The sequence below is a fragment of the Nomascus leucogenys genome, chromosome 18 (assembly GCF_006542625.1).
Source record: "Nomascus leucogenys isolate Asia chromosome 18, Asia_NLE_v1, whole genome shotgun sequence".
NCBI lineage: Eukaryota > Metazoa > Chordata > Mammalia > Primates > Hylobatidae > Nomascus > Nomascus leucogenys.
Window position 1 is genome coordinate 80,853,790 of NC_044398.1, and position 17,059 is coordinate 80,870,848.

A 17,059-nucleotide genomic window follows, 5' to 3' on the forward strand; every position below is an offset into this window, starting at 1 on the left:
GGGGCCAGTGGTTCCTTATTACAGGCATAGACACATACTGTGGGTATATGTTTGCTTTCCTGCTCATGGGAACTTAGTCAGCACTACTATGCAAGGGATGGGGTTATGGAATGCTTGCTATGTGGGCATAGAATCCTATATAACATCGCATCAAGCCATGGCCTTCAGCTTATAGTAACTGAGGTTAGAAATGAGCCCTGGCCACAGGATCTACTGATCATATCAAATATGCACCACCCAGAAGTGGCTAGCTCCCTACAGTGCTTCTTGGCGGCAATACTCTGGAAGGATGGGGTGCCGCCCTTTGGTATATAATTGAATCAAAGACTTTTATATGCTGCTATGTCCTAATAGAAAGATTGCATAGGTCCAGGGACCAGGAGTGGAAGTGGGTGTGGCCCCGCTTGCCATCACTCCCAATAACACTCTGGGGTGATTGGTGGGTTGCGGGGGGGTGGTGGAGTTGTACTTCTTATCACATAACTCTGGGCTCTGCAGGGTTAGAAACTCCCATTCTCAAAGATGGTACACTTTCACCTTGGAACACAGCAAGAGTATCATTAAATTATAAGCCACAGCTGCCACCTGGACACTTTTGTTCCTTGCCTCCAGGGTGCAGAAGACAAGGAGAGGAGTCACCATCTTGGCAGAGGTAATTGACCTGATCATCAGGAGGAAGTAGGGCTGTTGTTACAGAGTGGGTCAGGAAGTATAGTATGGAACCCAACGATCTACTTAGGCTCATTTTGATACTTCCTGGCCCACTTGTGATGTTAAATGAACAGGCACAGCAACCTTATTTTGCAAAGGGCATATGTCAAATAGCACATGAGCTGCTGTAACGAAACACCACAGACTGGGTGGCTAAAACAACAAACGTCTGTTTCTCACAATTCTGGAGGCTGGGAAGTGCACATCAAGGTGCAGGCAGATTCAATGTCTGGCGAGGGCTCTGTTCCTGGTTTGCAGACAGCTGCCTTGCTACATCCTCACATGGGAGAGAGACAGAAGGCCTAGTCTCCTCCTCTTCATCTAAGGGCACTAATCACGTCATGAGGGCCCCATACATAACTTAATCCAAACCGAATTGCCTCCCAAAGACCCTACCTCCAAACACCATCACATTGGGGATTATGGTTTCAAGATATGAATTTTAGAGGGACACAAATATGCAGTCCATAGTAGCATGGTGACAAGGGCTCAGACCTCTTGCAGACGAAAACCTGGATGAAATCACTAGGAAAGCCACCAAGACTGCCAGAGGTGGTATCTGATGGTGAGGGGAGTTTAGACTGGGTAATGGAGAAAGAGAAAATGAGTATCAGTTTTGGTCTCCAGACTCATTGCAGCTGTGGGGGCTGAAATTTGTGCTCACCTTCTCTTCTAAGTCTTCAATCAGGAAGAGAAGCCCACTGGAACCTGCAGGAGATGCTTCATGAATATGCATGAATAAGTGGACTGGGGTGAGGCAGAGATGAGTCACCTAGTCTCTCTTCAAGGAAGCACTTGCACCTGAGCTATGAGAGTGCAGTTGGCAGACAGCCTCCAGCTGCCAGCTCCCTCGGGGTCTGCCCCAGTTGCAGAGAGTCAGACCTTTCCCGGGGAAGCCCACATCTGGTGACTGAGTCAGGCAGAGGTGTAGAGGAATGGACATTTCTGTTCAAATTGGCACAACTCTGATGGGCAACATTTGCCCCAGAGCTGCCCACCACACTGGCTGAGGCTTTGTCAGGGCTGCACTGCAGGTTGCTTTCTTCCTCTGCTCAATCTTTCTTTCCTCTTCCCTCTTTTTACTGGTGTTCATCCTTAATAAGTAGCTTCCATCCAAATTTGTCTCAGCATCTGCTTCCAGAGAACCCAACATGCTATAGGCTATATGCTTTGCCTGCTACAGACAAAGGAGAAACTTGCTAACTAAGTAATTTGGGGCATATACATACATATGCTAGTGTGCAAACCACCTGGCACAGTGCTTGGCATATCACAGTGTTCAATATGTGCTGTAGTTTTGCTGTTTTAAAGGGAAGCTCCCCAAGAATGGACAGTCCCCCATGCTGACACAACTTTGTGAGGTTTCTATTGAGGACAGGAAGCTGAGTGCTCAGTCTTCTGGCCACGTTGTTGACAATCACAGTGCCTAATTCTTTTTTTTTTTTTTTTTATGGAGTCTCGCTCTGTAGTCAGGCTGGAGTGCAGTGGCGCGATCTCAGCTCACTGCAACTTCTGCCTCTCAGGTTCAAGCAATTCTCCTGCCTCAGCCTCCCAAGTAATTGGGACTACAGGCACACACCACCACGCCCAGACAATTTTTGTATTTTTAGTAGAGACAAGGTTTCACCATGTTGGCCAGGATGGTCTCGATCTCTTGACCTTGTGATCCGCCCACCTAGGCCTCCCAGAGTGCTGGGATTACAGGCGTGAGCCACCATGCCCAGCCTTGCAGTGCCTAATTCTTAACACAGCATCACTGTGAGCCCAGCACATTCCAAGTGTCTTGCATGTTTTAAGTCATTTCAACAACCCAGTGAAAAAGGTAGAGTTCCTAGTCCCATCCCACAGATAAGGAAATGAGGTGCAAAGTGGTTCATGAACTGGTCTCAGGTCCCAAAGATTGGAAGTGGGAGAGCTGGGTTTTGAACACAGGCCACCTGGGAGCAGAATTTGAGCTTTTGCTTATAGCGTCTACTGCCTCTTTGTTGAACTTTATTTTACAAAGAATGTGAGGCAGAATGAGACAATCCTGCCTTCACCTCCCACTTGCCTGTGACATACTTCCAGAATAATTTTTTTCTGAATAGGAAAGGGCAACAGGATGAGGAAGATGTCACCTTCCTGCAGATGGATTGGAATTCATTCATCTCTTTCTGAAGCCCTGAGGGAGGGTGAATCCAACACACTTGTATCCCTGGGGCTGAGGAGCCAAGCACTGGGAACCACCCTGGCTGAGGGTATAACGGCAGGAGTGAGATGTTGACAATGGCAGCTTCCTTGCAAAATTTCAGGTATCTGCAAATAATTAACTCAGCTTTTTCAACATGTCTTTATTTGCTTAAATTAACAAAATATAGGTTACATGCTCTTTTCAGGTAAACTGCTTTTTCAGTGAAGCAGAAAGCAATATTCACAACTTGCGCTGCTATATACTTAGAGTTTTAGTTTTTAAATAGCAAGCCAGAGTTCTGTACAAAATCAACATTTGGTGTAATGTTGTCCAAATATGCGAAGGATTTCAAATGTTAGCTCTGTTATATTTTGTTCCAGCAAAGCAGACGAGGATCATAATTCAAAACACCATGTTAATATTTTATTAAATGCCTTCAGGGCTTAATAAATACAGTATGCACATTGAGCTTTCTCATGCAACTACTCATATACAAATATACCAGTTACTCTTGTGGGTTTATGAAAGGTCAGCCTTAGTCTCATGGCCAGTGGGGAGTCAAATTTTTAAAAAGAGAGACAGTAAGAGGAATTGAAAGGTAACATGAGGAGTAATCATAGGAAAGAATAATAAGAATAAAAGAAAAATATGCCACTTGGCTGGTCCATTGATGGGTTCAAAGTGACAGTGGTCAAAAGGCTGGAAAGCATTTGGTAGTGACTATTTTCAGAGTCTCACAATATGATATTCTGGTTTTGGAATGCTGGTAATCTTGGAAGACTTCATCCCTTGGTTCTCTGAGATGGCCCCCACATGGACTCTCCTTCAAGGCTTGCCTTCTGGTTCATCAGCTCATTAGGCAAGGTGGGCCAACCCTTCCCTTAACTCTGTGCTCATGCATAAAGTGTCCGTGTAATTTCTCACCCAAACTGGAATACTTTTGAGAATTAAAGTGACACTTGAATAATTATCCTGGGACAACAGATCTAAACCAGGATCATCCCAGGCCAACCAGGATGTTGGTCACTCAACAGCATAAAAAACCAAGGTTTTAGCCTTGGTGCTCAGAAGGTTAATGCTGTATTAACCATCAGGTTAGATCTAATTAAGTGTCTTATGCCCAGAGTCAACAACTAAAAACAGGCCCTGGATTACACTCGATAACAAATTGTTTTTATTTCTCCTAGACCTTTTTACTGCCTCCAGATAAAATTTTACTTAGAATGCTAACATATAAATCAGATGGAACTTGAGCTGCTTGGAGTGAGGTGGGTATGGGAGTTGAGCGCTTCTCCTCCCCTTACCACTGTTCAGAGGCCTAAAGATGACCTCCGGCTTCTCAAAACACAATCTGAAAACCACCATTCTAGACCATACTCTCTCCGTCTCAACATTAACTGGTCCCTCAAACATTCCCAGTGATTTGTTTCGGTTGGAAAGGACTAGAGCCTGTTACTCTAGAATTTCCTGGTATCCATTCCAGCCAGGCATACTCAGAACCAAACGGCATTCTACATTCTACAGGATGTGTGGTCAAACACAGCACATAGTAGGTCCTCAACACATGGCCGCAGTGTGAATAAATGTGTAACCGGACCCTAAGAGCTGGAAGCCTCCCAGGCCACTCTGCCAGCCTCCTGGGCAATTTCCTCAGAGGCACTAATGAGCTATATTAATAGTGAATGGAAGGGACTTGCCCCTCTGAGGACTTGGAATGGGTTTTTGACCCAGAGTTGTGCTTGTAACCACAGAAACCCACAGTCTTCTCTTCACCATCTCCGTTGCAGGTGCCCTTACCTCAGGACATAGTACTCTTAGCACTTCATGGTGGTGGGAAGGCTGACAGGAGAAGCTTTAGGCAAGGTGGCAGGGGAAATGGGTCACAGATGGACACAACACACGGGTGAGTGATGGCAACCAGGTGGGGCTAAATGGGGCAGCACCTTGGCCTACAGAAAAGGCCAGCCCCCAGCAGTTGGAGATGGACACGTCTTCTAAAGGAATGTACTGGGAAATCTGGGATAGGATGAAGCACAATAATAACCAGTACCTAGCTCTACAAATAAGAGTCAAAACTACCAAACAAGAAGTTTTTACATAAACAGACACAGTACCAGAGGGTTATTGCTATAGGCAGTCACATGTACATGACACCCGGTCAGTATTGCTTTTCTCAGTGCCAGTGCCTAAGTCAGTCCGATCTGCTGGGCCCATCCCACCCAACAGAGTCATTTCCACTCACTGGCATCACGGTTCAAGCATCTGGGAAGAAATAATGAGTCACCATAGGCCAGCCATGCATTTTTCAACATAGTAAGTGACCGTAAACATCACAGGCATCATCTTCTAATATAATGTAAAAAGTGTGTATCTATATATAGAGTGTGTGCATCCGCTCATAAGGCTCTTACAGACAGGTAAGAAGGCCTAAGTTAGCAGTATGATTGTGAGGTCTCCTATTCTCAACCTTAAGGAGTCTGAGGCTAGGAACAGAAATACTTATGAAGTCTCTGGTAAGTGTCCTGGAAGCCACAGAAATGGTGAGTTCTGTTTTAGTCCCCTCAATCTTCTCAATCTTGGCTGCACATAAGAATTGCCTGGAGCAATTTGGAAAATTCCAGTCCTGGGGCTCCACTTCAGATCAATTAAATCAGAATCTTAATGGGTGAGGCCTTGGTTTGGTGGTTTTATTTAAAGGTCACCCCAGATGCTTCTAATGTACAGCCAGCACTGAGAACACAGTCCAGAGTCTTCTTTACTAATGATTAGCTGTCAACTATTCTAGTACCCCAAATAAGTCAGAGCTTAGATTTCTGGGAGAATTCTCTGAGGTCACCCCCCGCCAGCTCTAGCTCTGAGGAGAAAGCCCCCTGGTCACTGGTGACAAATCTTCCTGCATCTGTCCTTTTTTTTTTTGAGGCAAAGTCTCACTCTGTCACCCAGGCTGTAGTGCGGTGGCGTGATCTCAGCTCACTGCAACCTCCACCTCCTGGGTTCAAGCAATTCTCCTGCCTCAGCCTCCCGAGTAGCTGAAACTACAGGCTCCCGCCATCATGCCTGGCTAATTTTTGTATTTTTAGTAGAGAAGGGGTTTCGCCACGTTGGCCAGGTTGGTCTCAAACTCCTGACCTCAAGTGATCTGCCTGCCTCGGCCTCCCAAAATGCTGGGATTACAGGCGTGAGCCTCTGCGCCCGGCCCCTGCATCTATCTTATGGGGCATGAGGCCTCAGAGCAAGACAGCAATGGTCTCTAGGAGGGAGCTCTGCTCGAGAAGTGAGGGTTTGTCTGAGGAGCCAGGGCCCCGAACATCATCATATCATCTGAAAAATAATGCTCCAAATGCTCAATCTGATGAAGACAGCCGACACAGAACAAGAGAGTATTCTAGGTCACCAGTTTCCCTTAGTCAAAATTATTCTTCTCCTGAAATTTTACCTTATATCTGCAGCAACTACTCGAAAGCATTCTCTTCAAATAGCTCATCCTCCTGTGCCATTTCTGACGTTTTTGGTTATAGAATAAAGGCTATTTTTATATATACGACAACTAATATTTTCATCTATCTGGAAAATATTATAACCTTCACAAATTCACCTAAATAGTTATTAATAAGGTGACACCTCAAGCACCATATTTTTGCAATTAGAAATTTACCATGTATTGCATATGAATCAAAGGAAAGTAGAATTTCTAAAAGCACCTCAGCATCAGCTTACAATTAGATATCTGGAAGAATACTCACAGTTTATTATACTGGCAATGCATAAAACGCCACTGACGAAGACCCTGCACATGTGTGAAGGGTATCAAGGGCCCCGTGAATGACCTGAGAAGGCTTTCCATTACCTACATCCCTGCTCATTTAGTCTAAGCCATTTGTAGAGATTGGTACTATTCGCCAGTCTCCAGAAAATGACAGTTCATGCAGAAAGCTATATTTGAACTGCCTCATTCTCATTTTCCAAATGTAATTTTGAAACTGTCCACTTAGATACCTAAAAGCACTGCTTGTTTTTCCATTTTCCTCTCCAGTAATTCTTTCAAACTCTCATCTCTGTGCTTGAAGTATAAGTAATCAGAAAAAGAGGGGCCCCGCCGGGTACTCTGAAAAGCCCTGAGGCTGAGACACTCATCTCTGCCGGCACAGTCTCTCTCCTGGCCGCCCTCTGCCCCAAGGTCGCCCTTGCCCCTCTTCTCCCATTCTCCCTTGGATGCGTCCTCCTTCTCCTCCTTGCAGGCTTCCTCCAGCACCTCGGGGGCGTGCTCCGGCTTGGTGGACAGATCCTCGGGTGTGCAGAGCTGCTGGCTCTGGGGGGCCAGGCCAGGGCTGTAGGGCTCCACCTCGTAGCAGTTATCCTCCTCTTCCTCCTCGTGGCAGTGGCTGCCCTGGGCACTCTCCCCGTCTGACTGGAACACGGGCACCTTGGCCCGGCGCTTCTGAGAGAGGTCAAAGGGCTCCTCCTGCTCCAGACTCCTCAGGACACCGGCTGTCTGTGCCAGGGCGATTCTCCCCCTTCCCAGACCTACGAGAGCAGAGTAAGAATTCATGCACCTGAGGAAATGCTGTGAAAATGGGACCTTGAGGAAGGGGAGCAGCCTGGGGCTGTTTAATGAATTCTGATGCGTATTTTAAAAATAGATCATTCCCAGTAAGGATGTGGTCATGGGAGGCTTGTCACAGACAGTGTCCAAATTGGTTTAATCCCTTTAAGGTGAATTTGGCAACATGCACCAAAAGGTTTAAAAATAAGCTTTGACTTAGCAATTATGCTACTGAGAATTTAAACTGAAAAAATAGGCCGGCAGGTGCACGAAACACTGTGTGGATGCATATCACCATATTCTTTTTTTTAATCACAGTCAAACAGTGAAAATATTTTGTATTTAATAATAGGGGTTTGGTTAAATAAATAATGATATATCAATATAGCGAATTATGCATAGGGGATGTAGAGACCTACTAATGATCACAGAAAGATATTTGCTATGTATTTTAAGTAAAAACAAAATATAGATGTAAGTATGTGTGTGTGTATTTATTTATAGTGCAGACCTGATTTTATCTAGCTAGCCATCTCTATTAAAAAATGTCTGGAAGGAGGGATGTCAAAATCTTAAAATTAACGAACATTCTCTTTTCACTTTTAATGTATTATTGTTTTATTTTTTACCATGAGCATACGTTTTGTCATAAAAAAAGTAAATCAATAATAAAGGCATTTTCATCTTGAACAAAACAAAGAGATCCTATTTGGGGCAGCAGACACCACCCCATGACTGTGGCCTCTTTGCCAACAGCCTGCTCATAGACAGGGTAGAGACGGCATGAAGAGGTCCTCTGCGGAGCTCACACAGCCCCTGTGCCTGACCTCCAGTGTCCCTGCTGTTGGGCACAGTGATTCAAAGAGGCCTCACTTTTGGCTTCAGTTTGCAGGGCTGTAGGGATGGGCTTTTCAGCATGGCAGTTTCATTTGATCCTATCTTTAAGGCTTTGACCTTTGATGAGCCAATAGTCAGGCCTCCAGGGACAGGCTGGACACTGAGGAGGAGCAACAGGAAGGGAGGGGTCCCGGGGTGCAGCCAGACCAGGCTTCTGGGAGGGGGATGCAAAAAAGAAGGGTAGGGGCGATGATGTCTAATTTTGTTCACTTTTTGATGCTGTCAGGCAATGAAGCTGTCTGTATCTTTAATCTTGTCAGGGGACAGGAAAGATCTTTTTAATGATTTTTGAGCCACTTCAAAAGCTAGAGTGAAAAATAAAAGCTAATACCCTTTGTAGATGAAAACACTAAGATTGTTGAAAGTGTGTTAAAATTTTTCAAAGCAACCCCTGATAGTTATTTTTCTAGAACAACAGAGCTGTTAGGTGTCTTTTAGGATTTGAGCAGCAGTGTGGGGTAAATCATGACGACCAGGTCGTGCTTTCAGTTGGAGTGTGGTCTCCTCACTGACTTGTATGTCTCCCGTCCTGATGACAGAGCAAACCTCACCTCTTCTGGAAAAATCCAGGCCTAGCTTGGGGAAGTGGCTCAGGCAACTACAGATTCAGTGAATAATTCAGGAGAAAAATGTTTGCAGGAAAAATAAATAGTTTTTGTTTTAATTACAATGTTTTTCAGGGCTTTTGCACAAACTCCAGCCCTTGTTTTGTGACCACAGCTCCCTGTCATCCAGGAGTCACTAGAAACTCAGTGGGTACTGTGAAAAACCTGAAAGCTACAATCATTTTGTTTCACACTGTGTGCATATGTGTATCTATTTATGAATATGCTCGCCCACTCGACCATCTCTTTTGTAAGGAGGTGAGTGAAACAGCACACAAACAAATCACCCCATGTTTCTGCCTAGGGTAGTGAGCACTGGCTTGATTCAGAAATTGAGTTGGAATCCCAGTTCTGTCTTCAGACTTGCTGTCTGACCTTGAGCAGTTTATCTAACACTTCTAGGCCTTGGTCTCCTCTTACATAAAATGAGAATAACACAGTCTCTTTCATGGCATTGTAGGGCCAAGCAATAATGTCTCTAAGGTGTCTCACCCTGTGCTTTGATCATACTAATGACCGAAAAGCTGTTAATATGATTTTGTAAACACAGACATCCTAGAGGGCAGGTGGTCTCCTTCCCCTAGTATCTGCTGCTGCGTGTAGTTCACTGCTTTGGACACAAGTGCATTTATTGCCTGTTTATTGAAGGACTGGTTGATTAGACAATTAAGGAGCAACCCTGCTGAATTGACTAGATCTGGAACATAAACTCTTCACTGCCAAGGGCCCTGGGACTGAGAAGGTAAAGGCAGTGAGAACTTTTCATTAGTTCAGTGAGGACTCAGTGGGGCAGGTGTAAACCCCTGCTCTGCATATGGGCCAATCAGTCCTACCTACCAAGCAGGGAAATTGTCCTTGGGTGTGCCTGGTCGTGAACAAGTAGGAAAGACCTAGCTTGCTACCAACATACTTCTGCTAACAGTAAGACTTGCACATCTGTTTTCTAAAAAGGAAAGAAATTGCGTGCCCCTTCACAGCAAAGCCACGAAGAGGATACAATAAAGGCTGCACAGTCAGAAAGGCCTAGGTTCAAATCTTGACTCCGCCACTTTTCAGCAGAGCAACTTTGGGCAAATTGATCTCTTGAAGCCTTCATTCCCCTGCTGTAAAACAGAAATAATAGAAGTTCTTCCAGCCTGGAGTTGCCATGAATATTAGCGACAAGGCACCTGATGTAGTGTCTGGAACAAAGGAACAAATAATGGTACTGACTGGCATCATGATGATAGTCCAATTTACTCTAATTCACTTGTACTTACTATGTCAGAAATTAGCATCAGATTTTCTCTAGTAACATTGTAAGGCTATTCCTGCTACTCTGCTGTGGTCTTGACAAGAATAACCTTCAAGGTAATGCCCCATAAAACGAATTCAGCTCCCAATTTGTTGTCCACTGGACTGACTGATTACCTTGGGAATGAAGGCCCCGCTCCATGACCCCATGCTTGACTTTCATGTGGCGTGTCAGGTTCCCCTTCAGGGTGAATTTGCTTGGGCAATAGAGGCACTTGAAGGGTTTGCTGTCTGAGTGCAGGTGCATGTGGCCCATCAGGTTGTGCATCCGGTTGAATTCCTTTCCACAAAGCTGTCGAAGATGGGGATGAGAACACAGGTTACTCTGCCCGAGTGAAGCCCCATCCAGGCCCCTGGAGCACAGACACCACTTCTACTTTGTTTGGACATTGACATTTTAATCTGCTCGCAAGGAAAATGTCCATAAGGAAATCAGGAAGGAGCCTCAGAGGTGGAGCAAGTAGGGGTAGATTCAAGAGATTTGTTCCTGGAGTTCAGAGATCTCTAAATTCAAAGTAAAAATATCAAAGCTTGTAAAGCTTCTTTTGAATAAAGGCTTTGGAAAAGGAGAAGAGCTGATCTGAAAAGCAGTGGCTGCAAGTGTTCCTCCTTTAATAATAAGAATGTGATTATGTGTTTAATATTTATGCAGCATTTGCAATATGGAAGGCATTGTTCTAAGTCTACCATGAAATATCTTATTTAATTCTCACACCAATCATATGAGATGGTTGCTATTACCATCCCCATTTTACAGATGCACAATCTGAGGACTTACGTCACTTGGCCAAGGCATACAAGTAGTGGGTGCTGAAGCTGGGTTAATGAACTCAGGCCATCAGATGCCACAGAACACATGGTCAACCACCAGACCATACTGTGTGTCTCCCAACACAACTCTTCTGTATCAGGCAGAAGAGGATAAAAGAATACACTGCATTATCATATACAATGTATCAGACAATGCTTTTTAAATTGCTTTATTTTCTAATTACTGGCATGGATTTCAAAGTTAAAAAATGAAAAATCATCTAAGGAAGGAGTGTGTCTTTTTTCTGGGTAGAAATTTGAAGTAGTGAGAGTAGTATCTCAGGTGTACAAGAAGTAAACATGTTTTACTCTTTCTTTCTCATCATTCTCTCTATTTCAATCGAAGTGCAAATACATGAAGGACAACTGGTTCTCCAACTGCTTTTGGAAGAAGAGCAGAACTTTCTTCTCACAGGTGATTTTGTATATGCAGAAAGTGTAACCCAGAAGCAGACTGCTCTGGGGGTGCTTTTGTTGTCCCCAAGCCTTACTAGAACAGGAAAATTTCAGCCCTTCCTTGACTGTGGTAGGAGGAATGCAAACAGTGATTTTGTGTCTGTGATTGGACAAGAATGTTAAGGGAGGAGAATTCTCCTTCCCTCCCCAACCTCAGAGGCCAGTGGACCTGGAGCTGCACTATGTAGTGAGAGAGGCCACAGAGACACTCAGGGTGAGGCATCCTCTGAGGCTTACACCGGTTTTCCTTTCTCACTGAGATATATTTTTAGGGCCAATGCTGGGGATTCTGGATTAAATTTTTATTAATGAAGGCAATAATTTCACTAGTTGGCTATGGGAGATGAGTGTTGAGCTCTTCTTGAAAGAGTAGATAGACATCTCAAATGATGATTTGGGGAGTTTAACCTAGAAGAATTCTGGGTCCATGTATGGATAATGAATGGCTGGTTCTGTATTCTTGAATGGTTCATGTTTGAGAATTGTAAGTACTTTCCCCACTTTTGCTCTCTCTTACTAGCATGAATGAATTTGACCTACTGGGTGGGGTTCCAAGCTCAGCATCCAGACAGAGCACCTGCACACCACATTCATTTGAAAATGGTGACCTAAGAGGGGAAAAGGGTGACAGAATTGGTCTAATTCCAACTTTCTCAAGAGAAGCAATATGTAAGATAGATGACTCTTTTATTCTCAGTTGAGATAATTTATTAATATGTATCAACCTGTGGCTCAGCATGCACATGTATAAAAGTTCTATTAGAGTTATATTTATTAGCTTAATTTGCCCACTTCTCCACTATCATGGCTGAAACCTTTTTTTTTGAGACAGAGTCTAGCTCTGTTGTCCAGGCTGGAGTGCAGTGGTGCCATCTTGGCTCACTGCAGCCTCCACCTCCCAGGTTCAAGTGATTCTCGTGCCTCAGCCTGCCAAGTAGCTGGGACTACAGGCACCTGGCTAATTTTTGTGTTTTTAGTAGAGGTGGGGATCTCTGCCCATGTCGGCCAGGCCGGTCCCAAACTCCTGACCTCAAGTGATCCATCCGCCTCAGCCTCCCAAAGTGCTGGGATTACAGGAGTAAGCCACCATGCCAGCCCATAAAGAACCTAGAGATTCTACATTAGGGATTTCCAGTCATGGGTCATTTTTAGAAAAAGCTTACCTCATTTGGATTGTGGGATGGTTCCTGGTTATTTGGAGTAAAGCTGCTGTTACAATTGCTGAGTATAACCAGTATTTGGTTCAGATATGTTCTCACTCAGGAGACTGCAACACGCATTAAAGCTTTGCCTGCTTTTTTATTTATTATCTGCCTAGTATTGGCGTGACACGTCACAGTTCCTCAGTGAGCATCTGCTGAGTGAGGAAAGGGGTGGGAAACATAGCCATGGAAGAATTGATCAAAGGAAAAGCCATGAGTGGTTAAGGACAAGGCATGTAGGGGGAGAGAAGCTGAAGGCCAGAAGATCAATTAGGCTACTGCACTAGTCCAAGCATGAACAGGGTCTCGTGGTCCTATAGGCCAGAAAGAGGTCATTGAAAAGAAGTGACAAGCACCTTCTGCACTTGGCTCACATGATGACAGAAATTCTTCTTTCAGTTATTATCTGCGGTTGCTGAAGGCTTAGAAACTGAACTGGTCTGAGAAGGTTTTGTAAAGCGGATGGAATTTTAGCCTAACTGTGAAAAATGTGTAGAGTGCACTTAGTTGTACACAAAGATAAAGTCTCTTCATAAGATATTTTCAGACACTTCAGTCAACCTTACACCACAAGTAAGGTAACTACTGTTGTGATAATGATCAAATTCTTGTTGCTGCCACACCTTCTGGGACCTTGGGGTACTGTAGACCTTGCAATTCACCTGCCCCAAGGTCCCATCTATTTCCCTTCCCCAACTCCATGCACGGAGGTGTGCGCGTAGTAAAATGGTGTCTGGGCTCTAAACAGCATCCCAGGTAGTCTCCAGTGAGTTGACTTCCTTTTCTTTGTAGCCAACTCAGTATGAAGCACAGGACTACACATATAGTACACTTCTGAATGCCTAAGTCTTTGGTTGGGAAAATAAACAAGTCAGGGAAATATCATTACTTCATGCAAAATTCTAAAAAGCAGCAATCACCAGCTCTCATCCTTTTCTCACAAAATCTATTAGTTTTCAAACTAAACTCCTCAGTGGCAGAAGGATAGAGCCAATTAACGCAGGATCTGAGATACTCGGGCTCCATTCACACCTGGGCGGTAGGTACTTAGCTTCTTCCTGTCAGCCTCTGACCCTCCACCAAGCCTTTAGGTTCTTATCCAGAACAGTTGGCCTTCTCATCTTTCTCAGAAGATTGTCCTCATCTGAAAACACCCAAGTGTATGGAGATATTTTATGTCTGTGAAACTCAAGAGAGAAACCTCTCAGACACTGTTAGTAAAGCGAGGCCAGAGAAAGAGGATGGGGCCAGTAAATCACAGTGCTCTTGGGTGGAGTCTGAGATGTGAGCCCCAAGCAGAATTGTCACAATAGGGGAGGGGAGTTAGACCAGAGGGAGGAGGAATGGATGGGAGGGACCACCAAATCTCTAGGTTCTTCTCCAGAGAAAAGCAGCCATTGAAGTCAAGGCCTCCTTAAATCATGCGATGTGAAGCTAAGAGTGTGCCCAAGCAGGACCTGCTGAAACATCTCTGCCAAGGTCTGTGGAGATGAAAATAGGAGTGGATGTTGGTTCAGGAAGCTGCCAGAGTGGTGAGGACTCTGATCTCATCGCGCAGGTGCAAATCTCCACCAGCATGCCCCCGCTTGACCTCTCGGTCGCTCCAAGGAACACGGTCAGTATGTCTCGACATGAAATCTCAGCTTATCCATCCACCCGCTTTTTAAGATGGAGGTGGACTTCAAAACTTAATAAAAAATGGAAACAAATATTTTAAAGCGCCCTTTAAACATGGGTTGCATGGGTTATTAGGCTTTGAGATTTCAGAGTAGAGAGAGGAGGTGCAGACACAGAAGGACAGAGAGCTTGCTCCATTTTCTCTTGTGTATAATGTTGATAATCATCATTGTTTCCTATGACGGTTGTTGTCGGGATCAAGTGAGATAATTCACAAGAAGGACTTGGCAAATAGCAAGAGCTCAATAAATATTAGCTCTTTTTACTATCATTATTGTGTATATAGTAGATTCTTCTACATTCCAGAAATGGAAACCTCTTTGAAGATGAGGGGAATATTAAAGGAAGAGCCAAATGAGGAATCTGTTGAGTGAATACCCGCCAGCCTACTTGAAGTGTAGTAGAAATGCAAGCAGTTGTGCCTGCCCCAGGTCTGGGAAATGAGGATGGAAAGAGAGGCTTCATCCAAGGTTCAGGGCTGGGAGAGGGCCGAGTTATTTGGCTCCCCCATCCTTAGTCTGCCCTTTGAACAGCTAACGGATGCCTGTGTGCTCTGGGCCTCCTCATCCCGGCCTCCTGGCACCCTTCTCCTCCCTGGTTCAGGGCCTGGAGGCACCTCAGGCACTTGCCATGAACCCCAGTGGCCATGCTGACAGCCATGGAGAAGTCAGCTGTGGCCAGAGACAGGGTGATAGCAGCGGGCAGCTACTGGGCTGGGGCCAGAAGCAGCACACCACCTCGCCCCAGCCAGCCTGGTGTGAGCTTTAGAAATGAGATGCACCAGGAAGCCTGTGTTTTCCTATTCAGAGAGAAGAGGTCAGAGAGCTGCGGCCTGCAGCTGAGGAGAATGGCCTCCATGAAACTGCCCTTCCCGCACATTCTTCTCCCTCTCTCTCTTTTAATAAGAAGGGTGTTCCTTTCCTCAAAGGGAGAGAGAGGGAGGGAGGGAGAGAGAGACTGTAAACTGTCCAAAAGGACCGTGAGAAAACAGGAAGCTTTGAAAAGTACAAGAGAAAGCAAGATGAAATCTATTTGCAGGCGGGCCCCTGGGGACATGTGAGGCATTGTTAAGCAGGCAGTTCATACGGCTATATCCTTCCTTCTGCTGAGGAGGGCTTTGCTGCCAAAAGGCTGCTATCTGGTCACTGCCTTAACCCCCTCCATGCCAGCCTGAAAACTCTGACCCCAAGCACTGGGCCCCTCAAAGCCCCCCATCTGGTTTCTTCCTTCTTGGAGTGTCAAAGAAAGTGAGGGGAAAATGGAGCCAGTTTGACAACAGTGGTGGAGCCCCTCTGCAGGGAACCTCATCCCTATTCTGACAGCTCTGCCCTCTGGCCTTCAGCCTTCTGCTACAGACAAGGTTTCAGATGACCTGGTGATTCATAACTTAGGCAGCTCCCGGCTTCACCCATCTCAAAAGAGAATTTGTCCCGGAAATTCTGGATGGCTGCTTTTCCTGGACAGGTTTCCCAAAGACGGCAGCTGGTTCTTTGCTGTTATGGAGTTTGGCCACTACAAGGATAGGCTCCAAATCAACCCCTGTGTGCTTACCCAGAATCTGGGAAGCATATTTCTGAAAAGTGGCTTAATTCTACAGGCGCAGGTCTCTGGAAAAACTCCAGCTGGCTCCAAGAAGCACGAGTCCAGAAGTCCAGCCAATAGCAAAAGAGCCCAGAAGGGCAGTAACTTTTTTATAAGGAAAAAAAGAAAAGAAACATGGAATGGAAACCTTTCCTCTCCTCTAATTTTCCATCCTATTGTTAATGCCTAATCCCACAGTGAGTGAACATTTCTGCTTGCTAGGGACAGCTGTTTCCACTGAGCACAGGGCTGGAGAAGATCAGTTCATCTTGAAACAGGAGGAAGGATGTATGTTAAGAAGGAATTTTAATGGTTAGAATCCCAAAAAATTAGAATCTGTTACTAAAAGCCTCTTCCTTGCTCTGAGTTTTTGGGTAAAGGAGAGAGAGCAAAGACTGCCTCTTCTGCCCAGCCATGTCAATCACAAGACATGAAGTGGATGGCTCTTCCCTGTTACGGCAACAAAACACAAGTTCAGTTGCCTGGGCTTGTACTCCAACACCACGGAGCAGCCAGCCAGCCATGTCTCTCAGATGGCTGTGAACTGCCTTGCAATGGGCAAATGGCCCTCCATCCCTCTCTCAACTCCCAAATCCCCAACAACCTTCACCCAAGGCCGAATTTCCAAGAATCTAGCACAGCATAGTTGGGAAGCAAGAACCACAGGACAGCATCTTGAGATGGCTCACCCCACAGTGTGACCTGGAGCTAGTTTACAAATGCCAAGAGCCTTGTGACATAATCTGTAAACCCAGACATGCTCTCTAAGTTTGTTGAAATGAAGAAGGGCAATGGTACAAAGAGGGCACCCAGCAGGGTGACACTGATGGGAGACGGGGACAGGGAGAGGAAGACCCTGACTGTATGCTTTGAGCACTGTCTCAAAGACAGAGGGCTGTGAGTCAAGGTGGCTGACACTCATTCTTGTTTCACAAATGGCTAAGAATGGAGAAGGCCCACCTTCTCCATTGTTTGACAAGAACGCCCTTTCACATCCAGTTCTTTTTGTCTGATGATAGACGACACTCTCTAGGGAGCCTCCTGACCTCTAGTGAGGTCTCCTGAGAGGACTTACCACCAGGAAGAAGCAACCTTTGCAAATGACCAGTCCAAT

At 45.3% G+C, this 17,059-nt stretch overlaps 1 protein-coding gene across 1 annotated transcript in view; it reads right to left on the reverse strand.

The window, feature by feature from the left end:
- Positions 1 to 3,026: 3,026 nt before the first annotated feature.
- Positions 3,027 to 17,059, reverse strand: part of ZNF366 (zinc finger protein 366) — a 67,427-nt gene continuing 53,394 nt past the window's right edge. The window contains exons 4-5 of the mRNA XM_003266046.3: positions 10,337 to 10,511; positions 3,027 to 7,405 (exon numbers count right to left, since the gene is read on the reverse strand). Of these exons, the coding sequence (XP_003266094.1) occupies positions 6,870 to 7,405; positions 10,337 to 10,511 (711 nt within the window). The 3' untranslated portion in view covers positions 3,027 to 6,869. The remainder of the gene's footprint in view (positions 7,406 to 10,336; positions 10,512 to 17,059) is intronic.